This window comes from Macrobrachium rosenbergii, chromosome 24, assembly GCF_040412425.1.
Source record: "Macrobrachium rosenbergii isolate ZJJX-2024 chromosome 24, ASM4041242v1, whole genome shotgun sequence".
NCBI classification, from domain to species: domain Eukaryota; kingdom Metazoa; phylum Arthropoda; class Malacostraca; order Decapoda; family Palaemonidae; genus Macrobrachium; species Macrobrachium rosenbergii.
In genome coordinates, this window is record NC_089764.1 from 32106696 (window position 1) to 32127756 (window position 21061).

Sequence of the window (21061 nt, forward strand, 5' to 3'; positions counted from 1 at the left end):
GAACTGAGAGGAGACCCACTACCGCCACCCCCGCCACCAAACACGTGCACATACATACATCTAGGAAGAAGGGAGGAGATGGGAGAGGAGGAGACGCCGCCTCCACCTCCGCCGCCGCCGTCGTCGTCGTCGAGTGGAGTGCGAGATGGAGGGAAAAGGGGAGAGAGAGAGCACGCTGAGTGTCTGTTTGCGAGTGTGCTTTGGGGACGCGCGCTGGTGTGCGTGTGTGTCTGTATGTATGTGTGTGTGTACGCGTATATGTGTATATGTGCGTGGCGCGCTGTACTCGACCCAGCAGGGCAGGAAACAGTCGCTCTCTCTCTCTCTCTCTCTCTCTCTCTCCCCGTCTAGTCCTCGTCTAGACGCATTTGTAACAGCCACCCTCCGTCCCGTCCTATGATTCTCCTCCCCAAGGCTTGGAAGGCAGGACGGCGGCGGTTGGGGGTTTGGGGCCTTCTCGCACGCACACGAACTGCCGTGCTGAGGTTGCTCCTGTCCGTCGTCCTCCTCTGCCTACTTCTCACCTCCTGGCTTCGCTGACAGTATATATTATACCTGTCAACGTACGGCCTGCGACACCTCGTTGTCGCTTTGTCCTTCTTTACTTCTGTGTTCTTACGCCGTCCCTCACTGGAAGCGTCAGTCCAAGGTCTATAGACCTTGCGTCAGTCCATCCGGGTGCCGAAGGCATTGCGTGCGTTTGTTTATCTGGTGGCTTTTGGGGCAAGCGCCTTTCCCGTTCAAATTTGAATGAAGTCTGCCAATTAAGGCGAGACCAACTAGTACCGCTTTCCTCTCTCTTCCTCCATAAACTTTGGCTGATTTTGCATCAGGTATTTATCCGAATTACGTAAATTTCTCCTCAGAATTTTCCTTCAGAATGTTCTGTAGGCCATCCTTCCCCTAGAGGAGTAGCCCCGTCCGCCCACCTCACGCGGTGCACTGTAGCCATTACTCTGGGTTCTTTGCAGCGTCCCTTCCGAAGCCCCCTAGCTGCAACCCTTTTCTTTCCTTTTACTGTACCTCCGTTCATGTTCTCTTTCTTCTATCTTGTTATCCACCATCTCCTGACAAATGTTTCATGGTGCGACTGCTTTGAGGTTTGCCTCCTGTTACGCCTTTCATACCTTTTTATTCTCAATTTCCATTTCAGTGCTGAATGACCTCATGGGTCCAGCGCTTGGCCTTTGGCCTAAATTCAATATTCTGTTGTTCTGTAGGCCATCCTGAATGGTACAATGAATTTTCTGTAGGCCACCCTGAATGGTACAATGAATTTTCTGTAGGCCACCCTGAATGGTACAATGAATTTTCTGTAGGCCATTCTGAATGGTACAATGAAATTTCTGTAGGCCACCCAGAATGGAACAATTTTCTGTAGGCCACCCTGAATGGTACAATGAATTTTCTGTAGACCACCCTGAATGGTACAATGAATTTTCTGTAGGCCACCCTGAATTTCACAATGAATTTGTATATCTTTGGGTTTTTCTTGATTTTTGGGAAACGGTGTTCTGTAAATGATTGTATCTCAGTATAATTAACATAGTGCTAACTGAAATTTTCACAAGAACATCTGTATTGGAAATATTTTCTCTGAAGAGTTGCTCGGTTGCTGTATCTTCTTATTAAGATCGGCTCTGTGTGTAAGTTTTTTTTTGTCTCCCGCCGTAAGCTGGTGTCTGTGTCGTTTTTTTTTTCCACTTATTCAAGAGAAACCTTATATGAAGAACGCTAGTGCAGGACGACCTTTGCTTTGACGAATAGCTGCCGGTCACTTGGTGTGTCCACGAGGATTAGACCTTCCTTCTGGCGGGGAATGTCTCGTACCTTGGACGAAAACATATTGTATAGCTTGTAATTTCTTTATGAAGCTGTACTAAAATCTTTGCTGTAGAAGAAGAACTGAAAGGAAATTGACGTTTTATCTTGTCTCATTATATTGTTATATCAGTTTGGAAACGTTCTACTCTGGGATGCTTTGTAGTAGAGATACAGACCACTGCCCAATTGACTTTGTTAACATTGCTTGCAAGTTGCAGGAGTCCTGGACTGTGATAGATGCATATTGGGCAGCCTTCGGGGATCAGCATTGCTCCAAGTTGGTTCCGTTTTAGTTTTCTGTGTAAGAAAACTGTTGTGCCGGCTTTGTCCTCCGCACTTTTTTTCTGTCCGCCCTCAGATCTTAAAAACTACCGAGGCTAGAGGGTTGTAAATCGGTATGGTAATCATACACCCTCCAATCATCAAGCATACCAAATTGCAGCCCTCTAGCCTCAGTAGTTTTTATTTTATTTAAGGTTAAAGTTAGACATAATCGTTCTTCTGGCAACGATATAGGGTAGGCCACCACCAGGCAGTGGTTAAAGATTCATGGACCGCGGCTCATACAACATTATACCGAGACTACCGAAAGAATAGATCTATTTTCGGTAGCCTTGATTATACACCTTTTCCATAAGCCCTCTTTTACCGTATCTCTGTTCATATTCTCTTTCTTCCTTCTTGCTGACCCCCTCTGCTAACAATTGTTTCATAGTGCAACTGCAAAGGTTTCCTTCTGTTACACTTTTCAAACCATTCTACGCTCAGTTTCAGTTTCAGCCCTGAATGACCACATTAGTCCCAGTGCTTGTCATTTGGCCTAAATTCTGTACGCCATTCCGTTCCATAGGCTCTCTTTCAACATGGAAATTCCATTAACAGCTTTGGTGCTTGCACTCTGAGAAATAGCCCGTGCTACTTGCTTTGCAGAGAATCCACATCCACTTTACCGAGATGCCCCTTTGGTCACGTTCTTCAAAGGTCTTCTCCCATCCCCTCTATACTCTGGCAGTGGAACGGCCAGTCTCCCTTGGAAGTTTGAATTAATACTCCTGCTCACAAGTTAAGAGGGACTATGATGTCACCTACAAATGCGGTGCATAATTGCCTTTGCTTTTTCTTTTATATATATTTTCTCGCGTATGGATATTTGATCATTTTTGTTTGCTTATTCGTATAATAAATGCACAGTTCATAGCGGTTACATGGTCACATGTGGGTTTATTAGCCAGTTGTTTGTTTGTTTATGTTGGTCTTGGTATGGAAACTGAACAGAGTGCTTTGTTGGTATGCATGTCAGGGTGTAGTGCACAGGTGTGTCATTGCTTAGTAGTCTGTCCCCTAAGAGCTGATTGGTCGTATCACTTTTACAGGTAAATTGGAAATCAGATCTTGGCAGGGAGTATCAGATTATGGCAATGGACCAGTTGCCTACTAACATTCGGCACAGATTTTGTGATGGAAATGCCGAGTTTTGTTTATCACATCTAAAATTGAAGTTAATGACCGTATTGCTTTTTATTTAGCAGTATATTCAGGTATATGTATATTTTGTTCTTTGCGTCATTGAAGATTAACATTGTAATATCCTCTTAATCAGTTTTCATCCATGTGGCCGAGTGTATCTTAAAGCCACGTGTTACTCAGAGTAGTTTCGCCTTTCTACACCCATCCTCTAATTAGGTGTACAGATGCGGAGTTTTTTAATGGAATTCTGTGGAAGATCATTCCAGCTCGAGCAGGACTCGAACCCTGCGCCTCTCGTTTGTGAGGCGCTTCGTAACCTTGTCTTGGTCAGGTCGGAACGTGAGCTCGTTCTGATGCTCTGGATGCGGGTTCAAATCCTGCTACCGGACATCGTAATGACTTCGTATTTCTTGCATTTGGATCGAAGGCTTTGTAGTGGAAAGCGTATCCAGGAAGTGGCTATTACAGTTGCATATTTATGTTCAAGTATAGTAATATAAAATAACAGTAAAAATTCATGAATCATCGAAAACTTTAGGAAGGGTCGATGGAGTCTTGTTTCATCTTTGCAGGGAGAAACAGTCTTTGTACACAGTTACCTCGGAGAATGAATATTAAGACAAAGTTGCTTTAACTCATCTGCTCAGAAGTAGGCGATGTGCGGAGAGCTGTAGATAATAACATTGAAAAGCTTTTGTTTGAAGCCTTTTTGGGTATGTGAAAAGTTCTCTACTTTTTTGTTTTTGGTTAGTTAACACCTTTCTTTTCGGCTACTAATGATATCTAAGGACTTCCTTACTTGATTGAAGTCAGTTCTCCCACTCTTGTCAGGCCTATCATCCTTTGATTGTACGCTGTGGCGGCTGTACAGAAAACTCGATTGCGCCGAAGACACTTCGGCTCTTTTTGCCTTGTTTTATGTGAAACTATTTTTAAACTTATTTGTTTATCTATCTTTTTAATTTCCTATTTTATTTTATTACGGCGTTAATAACCTAGATGTTTTGACGCCAGTTTTAATGGCCACAAATCAATCAATCAATTAATCCTGTCAGCCTTTTTCACCACCTCCTTGTATCCTGGCCCGTGGGGCTTGCTCTGTCCATCACAGCGTAAGATCCAAACTTGATTTGGATGAAGACATTCTTAAGTGTTTTGTGAATGAGCACGATGCTGGAATTTAAAGGGCAGAATTCATTTATGCATGCAGCCTTGATTCTCGCCCTGCTAAAGATGGTCCGCTGGAAGGGTCGCCAGTGTCTTGACATGCCTCCCAGATGTCGCGAGTTCGCGCCTCCCCCTGGGCGAGGGAAAAATCACTGGCTCCGTATCGTGATCAGTTACTGCCGCAGTGTTGGGTCTGCTGCGGTGGGAGGTTGAAACCAATATTCTTTGGAAGTTGGAATTCAAGTCAGTGGCCCCTTTGGTGGGCTTGTTTCACTTGAATAGGTTTCATCAACCGTTATAATAATAATAATAATAATAATAATAATAATAATAATAATAATAATAATAATAATAATAAATGAATAGGTGTAAATGTTGGGTCTGTTTCGTTTCGAAAGTGGAGATTAGCCTTCAAATCTATCTACCGAAGTAATAATAATAATAATACTAATAAATAAATAAATAAATAAATAAATAGGTGTAATGTTGGTTCTGTTTCGTTTCGAAAGTGGAGATTAGCCTTCGAATGTATCTGTGATATCTGTTTCTGATTGAGAGCATTGCAGAACGTTATTGCAAAATGATGAGGTAAATTCTCTCGTGATCGGTAACCATGGAGTTTAGAACTTCGCTTGGATGTTGGGATCATAATAGCCTGCCTATTAAGAGCGCCTCTCATGGAGCTTGGAATGTCTTGAGATTTTTGGAATAGAAATGCAGTTTATAATACAATAAATTCCTTTGTGGAATACAAATTAACTATCATGAATTGGTAGACGGGAGATTGGAACTAATAAGTAAAAAGCACAATGCATATTCATTAAAAAGTATACGCTACCTTTGTTCGTATCTAATATACTGATTTCACCTTAATAATCTCAGCTCTATTTATAGGCGTCTTACCGATATTCACTTAACATTCCCCTTGGATTTTTTCCATAAAGTAAAAGGTTGGAAAGACACGTTTCATCTGTTTTCTAAAAGGAACGTTAGTTTTCAAATATACAGAACTGATTCTTCGCAGTTTTTCTGTGGTATCTCAACGTTCCTGGCTCAGGCTGGAAGAATAATGAAAACTCTTGTGTTTACAAGCGATTTTTAGAAGAATTTTTGATTATGAGATGAAATAATGTAGAAATAAGTGCATTTATATTATATATACATATATACACACATATAAAAAGTATATATATTAACTTTATCACTTACACAGTTGTTCTGTGCATTAATACAATTACCAACAAACTGGATGTGATCTAGCGGAGGTATTTGTCCGTCCGCACTCTCTTCTGTCCTCACTTTTTCTCTCCGCCCTCAGATCGTAAAAACTACTAAGGCTAGAGGGCTGCAAATTGGGGAGTTGATCATCCAACCTCCAAATATCAAACATACCAAATTGTAGTCCTCTAGCCCCAGTAGCTTTTATTTTAATTAAGGTTAAAGTTAGCCATTATCTTGCTTTTGGCAACGATATAGGAAAGGTCCACCACCGGGCCGTGGTTAAAGTTTCATGGGTCGCGGCTCTTACAGCATTATACCGAGACCACCGAAAGATTGATCTATTTTCGGTGGCCTTGATTATGCGCCGTAGCGGCTGTACAGAAAAGTCGTTTGCGCTGAAGAAAATTCGGCGCATTAATTACTTTTTTTTTTTCATAAGTTATAAACAAAAGATTGTTCGAGGCCCTAAGCACCTCTTTCAATAATTAAATGAAAAGACAGTTTCGAGAAGTAACAATACAGTTGTTGGACTCCTCTCTCTCTCTCTCTCTCTCTCTCTCTCTCTCTCTCTCTCTCTCTCTCTCTCTCTCTCTCTCTCTCTCTCTCTCTCTCTCTCTGTTCGAATTCCACAATAAGCTATAGGTCCCGTTGCTAAGTAACTAATTGGTTCTTAGCCACGTAAAATAAGTCTAATCCTTCGGGCCAGCCCTAGGAGAGCTGTTAATCAGCTCAGTGGTCTTGTAAAACTAAGGTATACTTAACTTTTCTCTCTCCTGAGAGTGTGAAGGGACGACTGTTATTATTATTATTATTATTATTATTATTATTATTATTATTATTATTATTATTATTCGGAAGATGAACCCAATTCACATGGAACAAGCCCACCACAGGGGCCACTGACTTGAAATCCAAGCTTACAAAAGAATATGATGTTCATTCAAAGGAAGGTAATTGGAAGCACAGAGAGAGGAGATCAGTTATTAGAAAAACGGATCAGTTAACAAATTAATAAATACATAAATAAAAATGAAAGTAAATTTTTGAAATACGAGGAGATTTGTATTAGGTTAGTAATGCATTGTATGTTCGCTTTTGGTCTCCGACATGATAATAAAAGAAATTTATTGTTATATATTATTCTCAGTGATCGCATCGCTTTTTATCTGCGTCCATTTCTCGAAAACTTTTCAAGATACCCGAATATTCCCCGAGTCATTTAACCATGAAGTCATTACTTAATTAATAATTTATTGCACGCAAGCAGTGTCATCCCTTGCCGGACGCCATGCTGTCGGCGAAAACAAACCCTGCTTGTTTACATGCGCGCGTGCGCAACCGTGCTCATCACGCCAGTCTCTCATCATTCCCGCAAATGCTTCAAGAATGTAATAAACAAAAGTGGAATGCATATTTTCAAACATTTTTGTTACCGCTACGTAGAAAGTTGGCACGTTTTCTTTGAAGAATGCGGAGTTCTAGGGGAAGCTTTGTTAATTGGTCTTAACACCCTTCGCTGTGGTGGTCGGTAATATTGTGTTAGGGTCGTGATTGTATCTGTCGTTGGTTGTGACGAAGCGACGCTGCGGTGAACTGGTCGCCTGGTCTGTTTCTGTCATCTGTGCATTTCAAAGATTTTTTTTTTTTTTTTTTCTCTCTCTCTCTCTCTCTCTCTCTCTCTCTCTCTCTCTCTCTCTCTAATAGATATCATGAATTGGTACAGTTTTGTCGAAGTTGCTGATGTTTGTGCAAAATGCGCAGAATTACACCAATTTTTTTTTTTTTTACCTAAATGGGCTCTTCTTGAATGAAAATTGTAGTTTAGCCGACATTATTATTATTATTATTATTATTATTATTATTATTATTATTATTATTATTATTATTATTATTATTATTATTATATTAGTCGTAGTAGATAGTAGAAGTAGTAGCAGCTGAACCATATAAATGTCCTCTGCAGTTGTCACTGACAATTATTTCCGTTTTTTTTTTTTTTTTTAATACAAAGTTTAAGACTGGGCTCGAATTGAGCAATATTTGGCAGTTTTGGGAGGTTTGCAAACTTGCTACATCAACCTGGAGAGAGAGAGAGAGAGAGAGAGAGAGAGAGAGAGAGAGAGAGAGAGTACTTTCCATCCTCGACATGCAAGAAACTTTCAAAATAATCCTTCCATCGACGGGGCAATGTTTCCTCTTTAAGCTGCACCCCATAATTTTATCACTTATCATCATCATCATTATTCATTATTGTCCATTATCATCATTATCATCGCCGCCTGTGCTTTCACGCCCACAATTCCGCCCTCATCTCCATCCTCCTCCCGCCTCAGAGTTTTCATCCAAGTGGGTCTGCCCCGTAGAGTGTGAGTGCCGTCAGTTCACCTCTAGCGGTGAACTGTATGCATTACTTAAGGGTCTTTGCAGCGTTCCTTCTTAAGGCCCCTAGCTGCAGTCCCATTCATTCCTTTTACTGTACCTCCATTCGTATTCTTTTTCTTCCATCTTGCTACCCACCCTCTCCTTACAATTGTTTCTTTGTGTAAACTGAGAGGTTTCCCTCCTGTTACACCTTTCAAACCTACCTACTCTCAGTTTTCCGTTTCAGCGCTGAATGACCTCATAGGATGCAGCGCTAGGCCTTTGGCCTAAATTCTATATTCCATTCCCATTCCAATTTATGGGGTCATTCAGCGCTGAAACGGAAATTGACAGTAAGTTAAAAAGGTGTAACAGGAAGAAAACCTCAAAGCAGTTGCACTATGAATCAGTTGTTAGGAGAAGGTGGAAAGTAGGATGGAAGAAAGAGAATATGAAATGAGGTACAGTAAAAGGAATGAAAGGGGTTGCAGCTAGGGGCCGAAGGCACGCTGCAAAGAACCTTAAGTGATGCCTACAGTGCACCGCGTGTGAGGTTCACTGACGGCACTACCTCCCTACGGGGACCATCATTAGTGGTTCTCAAAATTCGATCTCAAGAGAACATGTATTGGGTATCATTTTTCCCTAATATTTGAAAGACAACCTCCTCGTAAATCCTTCCTCTTTATATGGCAGTGCCATCGTTTTGTGCATACTCTGTCCTTATTATTTCTATTTTTAGTGTTATCGTAAGTCCCGTGTCTCTAGATCAGGGCCGTCCAAGTTGATTAGTCTGAGGGCCACTCTTGAAAAAAACAGAGTCGTGCGGGCCACCTGTGTATGTATGTATATAAAAAAGAGTAATATACTTTTACTTATTTTTTCCATAGCGGGCCACTTTCAAAATCAAAGGAGCCACTTTTGGCCCGCGGGCATACTTTTACATATTTTTGTCTAGTGGGCCACTTTCAAAATCAAACGGGCCACTTTTGGCCCGCTGGGATATGGGGTTGGAGGGCTATTCTCTAGGTAAACATACCTTCTCTTAAGCAAGCATTGTTATTCTAAAGCCACAAAAACAAGACAAAATACACCATTCAACTATTGATGAAAGGATGAATACCCTTTGTAAAGAACTTCATTCATCAGTTTCTTCAAGTAATTTCATCCCCTGTCAAATATTTATTCACAAAGGAGTTAGTTCTTGTTATTCGACATACAGGAAAATAAACTATGCTACATTGTACCTAAAGAACTGTATGAGAGGAAAGCATGGAGGTTGGAGTGGTAAGATCATCCTTGCAGGGGGACGAATCAAAGGTTATACGATTTATTGTCATGAAGTTACTATGAAATTGTTATCTTTAAAAAAAAAATGCGGACTTTACTCGGAGGCTTATTGCATAATATAGTCAGAAGGTTATAGTATAATTTCCTTGTGATCAAGCTTTGTTTGTATTAATCAAGGCTTCGGCTGGAGTAAAGGATTAAGGTCGTTGTCCTCTAGTAATAAAACGACAATTGTCACCATATTACTTCATGATTTGTTAGTATTAGACCAGTAAAGCATTCTTACTTTCTCTTAATTTTATTTTTTAGATAGTGAGACCTAGACTGCCCTAAAATGGAAGACTGCAGTATCTGCAAAAATGCAGAACTGAGAAAAATGGTAGATACTGCAGTTCTCCCTTGCCTTACCACTCATTTTGCAGATACTGCAAAAAGGACCCCCTAAATACTCGTGGAAAGCATTGAAGAATCATTCTGAAACTGCAGTATCTTGTGTATTAGTGTTTCACGATCCCAGTAGGTGGCATATCAATTTCGAAAATTTAGCAGATACTGCAGTTTTCCATTTTAGGGCAATAGATATTCAGTGTTTAATTTGTTTCCCATTGGACAATTTTCGTACGTGTTTGTCGAGTTGAAAGAAAAATATCTACATTGATTGCATTGTTATTTATTCCTGATGCAACGCTATGAAAGAGTTGCATAAGAAAGCTCTTCATTGCATACAGCGCCTCCTGTCTGACAGCTGCCTGTGAACTGGATTCCATTGGCTAAAGCACTCCCTAGCTAATGATTTTCCTCTCCCGTTGCAATATCCCCAATTGACATGGAACACGAGCGCTGAAAAATGGCACCGTGTCATGGATTACACCATATTAGGCTTAATGAAGTAGGGCACTCTTTGAAATGCACGGGCACGCCGTACATTGCTGTTGTTGTGTTTAATACATAATTGCGTGTGTCTGCTATGTGACATGGCGTGTTTTCTTTCTTAATAGATAATTGCTTGTCTCGAGTTTGTGACACACGCGTTTCCTTTCTCAGATTATCTCTGCTCGATTGTGAAGCGAATTAGAAACCCTCTTTATATATATATATATACATATAAATTTCTGACTCACATCAGGATCGAACCCAGGTCTTTCAGTTGAAAGGTAGGGGAAACACGCTGGTATGCAAGCGGTTAGCTTGCCCAGGTAATTCCTTGGGTGCAGTTGCCCCCAGGTTCCAACTCCTTTTATGACTCGTATGGACTAGTGGGCAGCGCCCTTGCCTTTCAACTGAAAGACCTGGGTTCGATCCTGATGTGAGTCAGAAATTCATTTGTGTTCCACACGTGGTTGTGTGTTGTTATTTCTACATTATATATATATATATATATATATATATATATATATATATATATATATACTGTGTGTGTGTGTGTGTGTGTGTGTGTGTGTGCATGATGATGTTTTGTATATTTGAACATTTCCCGCATATTTTCTTACGTATCTTTGTTTCTCTTTCACAGGTAAGTGTAACAGGCGTCGTAGGGAGGTAGTGTGGGTCAGGTGAGTGAAGTTGAACTGCGCTCGGTCCTTTATTATTATTATTATTATTATTATTATTATTATTATTATTATTATTATTATTATTCTCCAATGTCCCTCCCCCTTGTAGAATTTTAACTGTCGCCAGCATGTGTATGAATTATTATTATAATGCTTACGCGCGTAACTTTCATGTATAAGCAAATACGCCACAGTGAAAATCGGAAGCATGTATGTTAATTGCGTACATGCGTACATTTTTCTTTTGATGTTCAAAGTCACGATGTACATACTGTAGCATGGTGGCAATATATATTACGTGCCATTTTACTAGTAGGGAGAGCAGAGGCCAGTCATAGCTATATTATTATTATTATTATTATTATTATTATTATTATTATTATTATTATTATTATTATTATTATTATTATTACTGGGTCTTGCTCCTCTTGATCGAGAACGGGATATACTGTATATCAGGTCCACAATAATATTCACCACTGAATATTATTATTATTATTATTTTATTATTATTATTATTATTATTATTATTATTATTAACGTCAAACTTTTTATACCGTGTTTTTTATACATTACATTGTTAGTTTTAAAAATAGTGAGTTCAGTAAGGAGACATTCGACCTTGAAAATATAAAGCAAGATATAATAATAATAATTTTAATAATAATAATAATAATAATAATAATAATAATAATAATAATAAATATAAAACAGCAAATAATAATAATAATAATAATAATAATAATAATAATAATAATAATAATAATAATAATAATAATAATAAGCTGTGTAACAGAGCAAATAAGAGGACTGTAAGAAGGTAGTTGCGTGCATTTGCACATTTAATCCACTTTAATCCATTGGATGTTGATAAATACTGATAAAATCATTATTAATCCATTGGATGTTGATAAATATTTATCTGATAAAGTCATTGTTAAATCAAGATATGAAAATCCATTCAGGGAAAACAGACTTGCGACTTCCCTCAAACATGCCCCCGGGGGGTTGGGGGGGGTTAGTGCCGTTAGTGCACCTCACGTGGTGCACCGTAGGCATTACTTGAGGGTCTCTGTATCACCCCTTCCGCCCTTGGCTGCAACCTCTTTCATTCCTTTTACCGTCCCTCCGTTCATATTCCCTTTCTTCCATCCGACTTTCCACCCTCTTCCAACAATTGTTGCAACTGACCTCATAGGTCCCAGTGCTTGGCCGTTGGCCTAAATTCTGTAAGCCATTCCCTCAAACATGAGAATTCCATCCCAGTGCAGAGAAAGGGTATACAATGCTAAAGTACAGTCAGAGGTCTAAGTACGCTTATTATAGGTTTTTCAACATCATTAGGCAAATGATTGTGGAACCAGGCAGGCCCTCACAGCCAATTATAGGGACAAAAGCAGCGAAAGAGATAAAAATATAGCAGAAAAAAAATGGAGTGACGTTGAATTTCCAGTGTTACCCGAAGAGGTCTTATATGCATGAATCTTGTGACACTGCTCGCCTTGGTCGGTGGAAGGTTTAGAAATGACTTGGTAGCGAACGCATATTCTGTAAAAAAAAAAAATTCGCGTTGTATGTATGTGTATATAAATATATATATTTTTATATTTATTTATTTATTTACGATTTGTACCCCGAAGAATATACCTTAACACACGAAAGCGCATGGTATCGGGTCTTCAGCTTTCACCCTTCCTGTGGTTATCAATATATACTGTTTATATATTTGTCAAGTGCAATTTCGGTTTATATATATATATATATATATATATATATATATATATATATATATATATATATATATATATATATATATATATATATATATATATAAATCTGTCATGCATACATAAACATTCATAGACACGCACACGCAAACAATCTCCACACTAGTTTTCGTAACGATCAGGCGAGTCGCCGATACGTGTTCAAGATTAGTTTTACGGAGCGCCCCGTCAGAAACCCATGTGGATTTGTGCTTGCAGTGAGAGGAGGCCAGGAAAGGCCTTGTGGGCTGTGGCTATACACGTATACGTGCATTGGGCTTGGTATTTATAGGGTTCGACGACCCACCCCATGCCTTAACCTGTTCCTTCTTTCCCTCCCGACTGAGGAAACAACTCGCATTTTCTTCCCGCGAATTTCTCGGAGCGCGCGACCTTCGTAGGGTTGGGAAACCTCCGTCCATGCGACTGATGTTCAGGCTTGAGGTCAGATGTTGTATGTGAAGGTGGTTGTCCTCTCCTCGTAGTCAGGCGATGTATTCAGTTGGCGTTGGTCGGCGACATTGTAGTGTTAACATGGTGATGATGATGAAGGGAAAGAGAGAATATAGGCAGCCGACTTCCTCTTATATTGTGGTATTTGTATATAAATATAAGTAATATATTTGTCCGAGGAGAGACACAGTTTGGTCTCTGAAATATAGCTTTTATTTCCCCAAATTTGGCATTTCTGTGGGCTCCCTTATATTTGAGATATATTTAAGAGACCAGACTCTCTCTCTCTCTCTCTCTCTCTCTCTCTCTCTCTCTCTCTCTCTCTCTCTCTCTCTCTCTCTCTCTCTCTCTCTATATATATATATATATATATATATATATATATATATATATATATATATATCTATATGAATAGTGTTTTTGTGTTATATGAATAGTGTTTTTTTGTGTTGGTAGTTATTATATCAGAGGAAGTGAAAGGAGCCCACAGTGTCACGTCCAGCTTTCCAACTGCTGGCTAAAGGATGAACCTATTATGCCCAAACCTACGCACCTATCACCGTCCACTGCATATACATGCAGACCCACACATACACAAACATACACACACACAGATGCCCCCGTATTTTTAAGCGGCCCCCGTAAATGCCTCAGGTGGCCACCTGAATTACGCCTCTCCTGAATTTGCAACCTTGAAGAAAATCGATTGGCCGGGAGTTTGAAATGCGTGGACGCAAACATTCCCTGCATGTTATTTCATAATTCTTGAGGTTTGGCCGTCGCATTTTATTATGCTCCATCGAAGGGGCTATTGATTCGAGATACCGGGAGCGGTGGTGTTTGTGCAGAGGGCATTAGGGTGCTGGGGTAGGTACTTGGTATTACACCTGTTACGGCGTTGCTCTTTTGTTCACGCAGAGCGCTGTTTCATGCGCTTATTTTTAGGCTGATTTACGTTAGCTATTTCAGACTCCGTCATTCTCAGCTGAAGGAGTCAGGTTATAAAGCTGATGGAGCGATTATTAGCAGTGTTGATGGGGGAGCGGGGTGTGGGTGGGGCTTTGTGTTCTTTCGGCAATTATTTTAAGCTTTGGTTTTTTTTTTTTGCGTGTAATTGAAATATTGTGGATTAATACCGTAGGTTTTATGGACGTTTGAGTGGGGCATGCGCTTTCCCTATGCTTAAGGTTAAAATGATCAATAGGTAACCTACCTGTACAGGTGTGTATAATTGATGTATGGAGATACACAAACACACACATACACATATACACATACACTGTTATATCTGGCCACTTGTCCTGCAGCCATACTGTGAGGACCTGCGTATTGCCATGTTTTAGAGAGCAGCATTGTCCCCCTCCCCTCTCTCTCTCTCTCTCTCTCTCTTTCTTCTCGTACCCATACGTAACCAAATCCTCTTCTTCACTTGTCATTGTACCCTGTATTCCTTCAGAGTGTGTGTGTTCGTGTGTTTTGTGTTTTAGTGCTTGGGCATGGGGTTTCGAGGATGTAGTTGTAAGGTAGAGTTCGGGGTGGTCGAGGTGCATGATGCAGGCAATGGCGCGTCCGCAACCTCTCTCTCTCTCTCTCTCTCTCTCTCTCTCTCTCTCTCTCTCTCTCTCTCTCTCTCTTCCCGACAGTAGTGATGTGTTTGTGTGCTTGCGTGCGCGTATGATTGCAACACCTAGCTGTATATTTTTTCCAGGTCATACTCGGTTGTTATTTTTCGATCGGCAGTTTATTCCAGATTGAATGTGCAGAGTTTTGCGCGGTCTTCTAAATCTGGATTATGCGCTGACTTTTGTGTTGTTATTTTTGCACAGAAGAAATTACGTATTGCTATCGGGTTTGACCTTTTGTCTTCTCGGCCAAGAGTTCTCATTGTGACAGAAGAGCGTTTTTTCTTCTGAAATGCGTCCGAGTTGTTCACGGCTGTTTCTCAAATAGTATTTATGTCATTGAACAGGGAGAGGGGGGGTGGTGGCATTCTTATTTTTTCGAGCCCGGTACAAAAGTGGAATATTCCATTCTCTCTCTCTCTCTCTCTCTCTCTCTCTCTCTCTCTCTCTCTGTGTATCCAGTGTGGCCAACCGTTTTTGCAGAAGCTAAACAGGATGGGGAGCATTTTGGACGCCTATCGTCCCAATGCCAAGTGTTGTGGGTTTCTCAGAGAGAGAGAGAGAGAGAGAGAGAGAGAGAGAGAGAGAGAGAGAGCGAAGAAGATTTCGATGCAAAACTCATCTCTTCTCCCTCGTAACGGGCAAATCGCTGTCAGTCAGTTTCCCCCGTCGACGACGATGATGCAATTGTAAAACGAGGCTGTTGGCCATTTCCCTTTGTCGCGCTCTGCTTTTGTCCGCCGTGCCCTTCCCGTACTTGTGGTGGTGCTTGCTGGTGCTGCTTGCATGTTTGTGTGTGTCCCTTTATTTTTCGCCCAGATAGAATCGGTTTCACCTTCTTCCTCCGCTTCTTCTTCTTCTTCTTCTTCTTCCTCGATTTAGTGGCGACGTTGTTGTTGTTGTCTTGAGAGAGAGAGAGAGAGAGAGAGAGAGAGAGAGAGAGAGAGAGAGAGCATCCATCGCGGGACGTTGTGGATGGATGTGTGATGTGGTGTGATGTGATGTGCGCACACACATCTCAATTCGCGCTGTTCTTGTCTTCCTCTTGTTACTGCTTATGTTTTCGAAGGAAAGGTGGTGGAATGGATTTCAGCTGATGTGGAATGGTCAGAGAAGGGAGGGGAGGAGGAGGAGGAGGAGGAGGAGGCGGCAGCGCCATTAGGAGGAGGAGGAGGAGGAGGAAGAGGTAGCAATAGTGTGTGGTGGTGGAGGTGGAGGTGGAGTGGCGGCGGCGGCGGCGGCGGCGGTAGTGGTAGTTGGTGGTGGCCCGTCCTGCTTCTCCTCCTCCTCCTCCTCCTCCTCCTCCTCCTCCTCCTCCTCCTCCTCCTCCTGCCCCAGAAGAGAGAGAGAGTCAGTTTGGTTGTCGAAGTGAAGCGAGCTTCACGTGTCTCCTCCACAAGGCTCTGCTGCTCTTCTTATATATATATATATATATCTATACATCTATACTTTTATATATATATATACACGCGCATATATATATATATATAGAAATCCTCCTCCTCATCATCATCTCCCACCTCGGTATCTGTGGGACCGTGTGGTATTAGTAGTACAGAGTGCTGTGCCACCTTGGAAATCGGCGACACATCTCTCCACCACCAACCACTTTGTGCCTAACTCTTTCCTGAGAGGCCAGACCCGGACTGGGCCCCTCCCATCGTACCAAAACGTTGAGTACACACACACATACACAAACACACACACACACACGGCAAAGTACCTGTAGACCAGGGAAAACGCAGACGACAGCCAGACTTTTATTCTTGTCTTTTCTCCTCCTCCTCCTCCTCCTCCCCCCTCCTTTTCATCGGTGGACTAATAGATGCGTGTGTGTGAGTGTGTGTAAGAGAGAGAATGAGAGAGAGGGCGAGGGCGACTCAAGAGCAACAGCAGTAGCAGCAGCAGAAGCAGCAGCAGAAGCAGCAGCAGAAGCAGCGCAGAGCGAGAACGTCGAGGGACGCAGGGCTCCGCCCCCCAACAACCACACACACACTCTGTCTGCGTGTGTGTGTGTGTGTGTGTGTGTTCGTGTCTCACTCTTGTTGGCAGAGTGAATTATCTATCCTAAGCAGAAGGCCTTGGCTTGTGCCTGCCTGCCTGCCTGCCTGCCTGCCTGCCAGCCAGCCACACTATGATCCCCTACGTCACCTGATTTGGTTTCGTGTTCCTTCGATGGGTCGGTGTGCTAGCCCGACCGACGACGGCTCCTGCTGCTGCTGCTACTACACCGCCTCATCCTCCACCTCCTCCTCCTCCTCCTCAGGGCGTTCCTCCCTCGCTGCCTCCTCCTCCTCCTCCTCCTCCTCCTCCTGCTCGTTGTCCTCCTCCTCCTCCTCCTCGTCGTCGTCGTCGTCGTCGCCCTTTTCCTTCTAGGGATACAATGTGATCTCCTCCAAGGGCCGAGGGTATATATGTGTGTGTGTGTGTGAGTGTGAGTGTGTGTATCTGTCCTCCTGTGTCAAGTTCCTGTATTGATCCGAGGAAGGTGTTGGTGGTGGAAGCGGGCTGATCAGTGCGGCGCCACCCGCCCGTGTTCTACTGCTAGGCGACGACGGCGGCGGCGACTTCTGCTGCTGCTGACGGCTACGAGACCCCTCTCTTCTTCTTCCTCTTCTTCGCCGCCACCTACCGCACCACCAGCAGCAGTAGTAGTAGTAATAGTAGTAGTAGTAGTAGGTAGTAGTAGTAGTAGTAGTAAAAACCAACCTGATCCATACTACTCGCAGCAGTAGGTCTTAGAGGGACGTCGCCTCTCGCCTCTCGCCTCGCCCTGGTTCTCGTCCTCCTCCTCTCCTCCTCCTCCTCTTCCTCCTCCTCCTCCTCCTCGCCCCGTGAGACCATCGTCATTTTCGCCGTTATCGTCGAGGACCTCCAGACTGTCACTCTCACTCTCTCTTTCTCTCTTCCTCGTCGTCGTCCTCCTCCCTCCCTCCATCCCTCTCCCTCTCTCCCTCTCCCTCTCCCTCTCCCTTTCCCCCTCCCCTCCCCCTCCCCTCTCTCCCGTTTCCCTCCCCTTGAACGCTGAAAGAAACAAACTTGGTGTTGGTTGTTTGTGGAGGTCTCGCCGTCCCTTTCGTTCGTGTCTCCCTCTCTCTCTCTCTCTCTCCTCCCTCTCCTACTCCCTCCCTCCCTCTTTCCTACTCCCTCCCTCCCTCCCTCCCTCCCATCTCTTTTTTCTGTCCTCATTATATCCCCACAGTGCATGGGCACGAGACTTATGTGGCAGTAGTGTTGGAGAGAGTTGGTGGGGTTAGTGGAGGAGAATGTGGCAGTGGTGGTGGTGATGATGATGATGATGATGATGATGATGATGATGATGATGATGATGATGATGATGAGGTGGAGGGGGAAGTGTTGCGTATGCAGCAGCAGGCAGGTGGCAACCCACTAAGCAGCAGTAGCAGCAGCAGTAGCAGCAGAAACAGCGGCAGCAGCTCTGCCATCACCATCACCAACAGCAGCAGCAGCAGCAGCAACAGCAGGCAGCAGCAGCAGCAGCGGCAGCAGGCACTTGGCTCGACTGTCTGTCTGGCAGTCCAAGCAGATAGCCCCTGCTGCATGGGTAGTGCTGTTCTGAGAGAGGAGGAGAAGAAGAAGAAGAGTGAAACTCGGACTCGCTAACAAGAAGAAGAAGAAGAGGAGGAAGAAGAAGAAGAAGGAGTATTTGTGTTGTTGCTTCACTCTAGAAATAGAAGAAGGCTCTTGGATGATAATTAGAATAATAATAATAGTAATAATACACATAGATGCCCAAATGTTCGATGATGTTGTCCGTGAAATAAAAATATAGAAACCTGCTCTTATCAGGTGTCGCTAACACACGGTGGTGCATTTCCATTGGCTTTCGTTTCATTGTGCGTTTGGTGGTGGTGTGTTTGTGCGTTTAAGTCAGAGAGAGATTTTTTTCGGGGTTGTAGAGGGAAGATGGCGTACGGAGGACGTGGCAGGGGGGGTTACAGGGGAGGCACGGGATCCCCCCCTGGAGGACCCCCACCCCCGAGGAGGAACGATTCAGATGAAGACTCCGAAGAAGGTTAGTCTTGGATTTAAACTCTCTCTCTCTCTCTCTCTCTCTCTCTCTCTCTCTCTCTCTCTCTCTCTCTCTCTCTCTCTCTCTCTCTCCTTCAAGAAATTCGGGCTAAAGCTGTTAGCATTTCTTATTTCTGCCAATGCTCGAACTGTTTGAGGAAGTGACCCTTTATTGGATTATGTAAATATATATATATATATATATATATATATATATATATATATATATATATATATATATAAAACAAATATCACACTCAACTCTTCGTGTACTTACCTGGCAATAAGTTATAAATCCTTCACTACCAATAATGACTATCTAATCTATCATCAGTTGTAATATTTATTGTTGTTTCCAACGTAAACACGCGGCATCAGTTCCCGTTTTAAAGTTTTACGATTTGAAGGCCATTATTTTTTTTTATAATGAATGTCATTTTTTTTATAATGAATGTTGGCACGGGCATTTCAGTAAGATTGGTCAGTGTTGGAAAATCCAGGTGCGACTGTGTTTACTCATCGTAGATGTAAATAAAGAAGAAAAACAGGTCTGAAAGAATTAAAAATAATAATAAAAGCCAAGGGATAAATTATGTTTAAGTAAAGAAAAAAACATGGAATGTAAAGGTTACAGTTTGAAAATAACTTTGAAGGTTGGAACGTCCTAAAATAAGGAATCCATTGGCGTAATTCCTTGGATGCCTTTTCATGCGTTTAAGTTCACCTCAGTGTTGTTTTAAGTGTTCTGGCAATATTTCTGGAAAGTTATTCTTCATCCTTTGACAGGTTTTTTTTTTCTTTTTGTTATCGGAACAGTTTTGCCATGGCGGCCGTCCCCGAGTTGAATCTAAAATAGTCTCTCTCTCTCTCTCTCTCTCTCTCTCTCTCTCTCTCTTTAAAAGAGTAGTGTCTCTCTCTTTGGGGACGTTTCCTTTGGTGTTACTTTCCTTTGATTTACTCTCTCTCTCTCTCTCTCTCTCTCTGAAATAGTAGTTTCCCTCTCTTTGGGGACGTTTCCTTGTGGTGTTACTTACCTCTCTGATCTCTCTCTCTCTCTCTCTCTCTCTCTCTCTCTCTCTCTCTCTCTCTCTCGACGTGTCCTTATGTTGTTACTTACCTATGATTCTCTCTCTCTAAAATAATTCCCTTCTCTCTCTCTCTCTCTCTCTCTCTCTCTCTCTCTCTCTCTCTCTCTCTCTCTCTCTCTCTCTCGGGACGTTCTCTTATGTAACCTCTGGACCCGGGTACAGAATATTACGATTTCGGGTTCGCGCATTTTCGCTTGGTCTTCGTTGCTCTTGTTATTGTTATTGTTTTTGGAATTCACTCAACTGTAATTCCAAGGATAATGCTTCCGCCTGACCGGGAAGAAAGTGATAGACTCGTTCATGAATTTTTCCCAACTGTGTGTGTAAAAAAAAAAAAACGCGCTGTCAAGTTAATGCTTTTAATTGCTAAATCATGGATAGATCCCCTGTGGGGGGGGGGAAAATTGCGCGAGATTAGTAATAGCTACATCTACTTACAAAGGAGGATTATCAGCGATGCGTCGGACCGCCCTTGAAATATTGCGCCATTCGTAGTTGGAATATATATAGATATATAATGTATATATATATATAAATATACATATATATGCATATATATACACAAATATGCATATATATACGTATATTTGTATATATATTTATATTTATATAACTACATAAATATATATACATACATAAATATATTTATATATATACATAAATATACTTATATTCATTTATATATTTCTGCACACACACATATATATATGTATATATATTATGCACATACATAAATAATTTCCAGCCGAGGTTATTTAAGAACACACATCCTCATTTCGCGTCACCTCTCACCACTCATCCATGACATGAACTTGAAAAAGGAACCAACCCGTTGTTTTTTTTTTCATTGGTGGGGGGGGGGTTTAATGTCCCAAAGGAAACCGAAAGGTGACGCAACTGGCCACTTAAACTTCCCCGAGACCCAAACGCGGGGCGCCTCACAGTGTCAAGCGGGTGCATCGTTGCCGTTTGGAAAGTCAGATGCAGCTTTATCACTTTGAAATAACCAGGTCAAGCAATGTCCAAATTTGCATGGCAAGGGAAGGGAGTGCCGCGGCTATTCGCTATCTCTCACGCGGAAGGAAGGAAGGGAGGGGAGGGAGGAGGACCGCCCTACAGGTGTGTGTGTATGTGTATCCATGTACGTATGTATGTATGTATATTACACACGCACGTACGTTACACTTGCATAATATATTTTCCGTATAGTGAATTGT

At 42.1% G+C, this 21061-nt stretch overlaps 1 protein-coding gene across 10 annotated transcripts in view; it reads left to right on the forward strand.

Moving 5' to 3' along the window:
* Positions 1-21061, forward strand: part of Pur-alpha (Purine-rich binding protein-alpha) — a 341292-nt gene that overhangs the window by 155287 nt on the left and 164944 nt on the right. Inside the window, exon 1 of one of the 10 annotated variants that reach the window (XM_067126423.1) lies at positions 10844-10883. The exons of 7 other annotated variants lie outside the window; for them this stretch is intronic. Coding sequence is in view for 2 of the 3 variants with exons in the window: in XM_067126416.1 (XP_066982517.1) it covers positions 18652-18760 (109 nt within the window). In the remaining variant the exon portion in view is untranslated. Of the gene's footprint in view, positions 1-10843; positions 10884-18492; positions 18761-21061 lie in introns of those variants that run through there. 2 more of the 10 variants (XM_067126416.1, XM_067126424.1) reach the window with 2 other exon arrangements.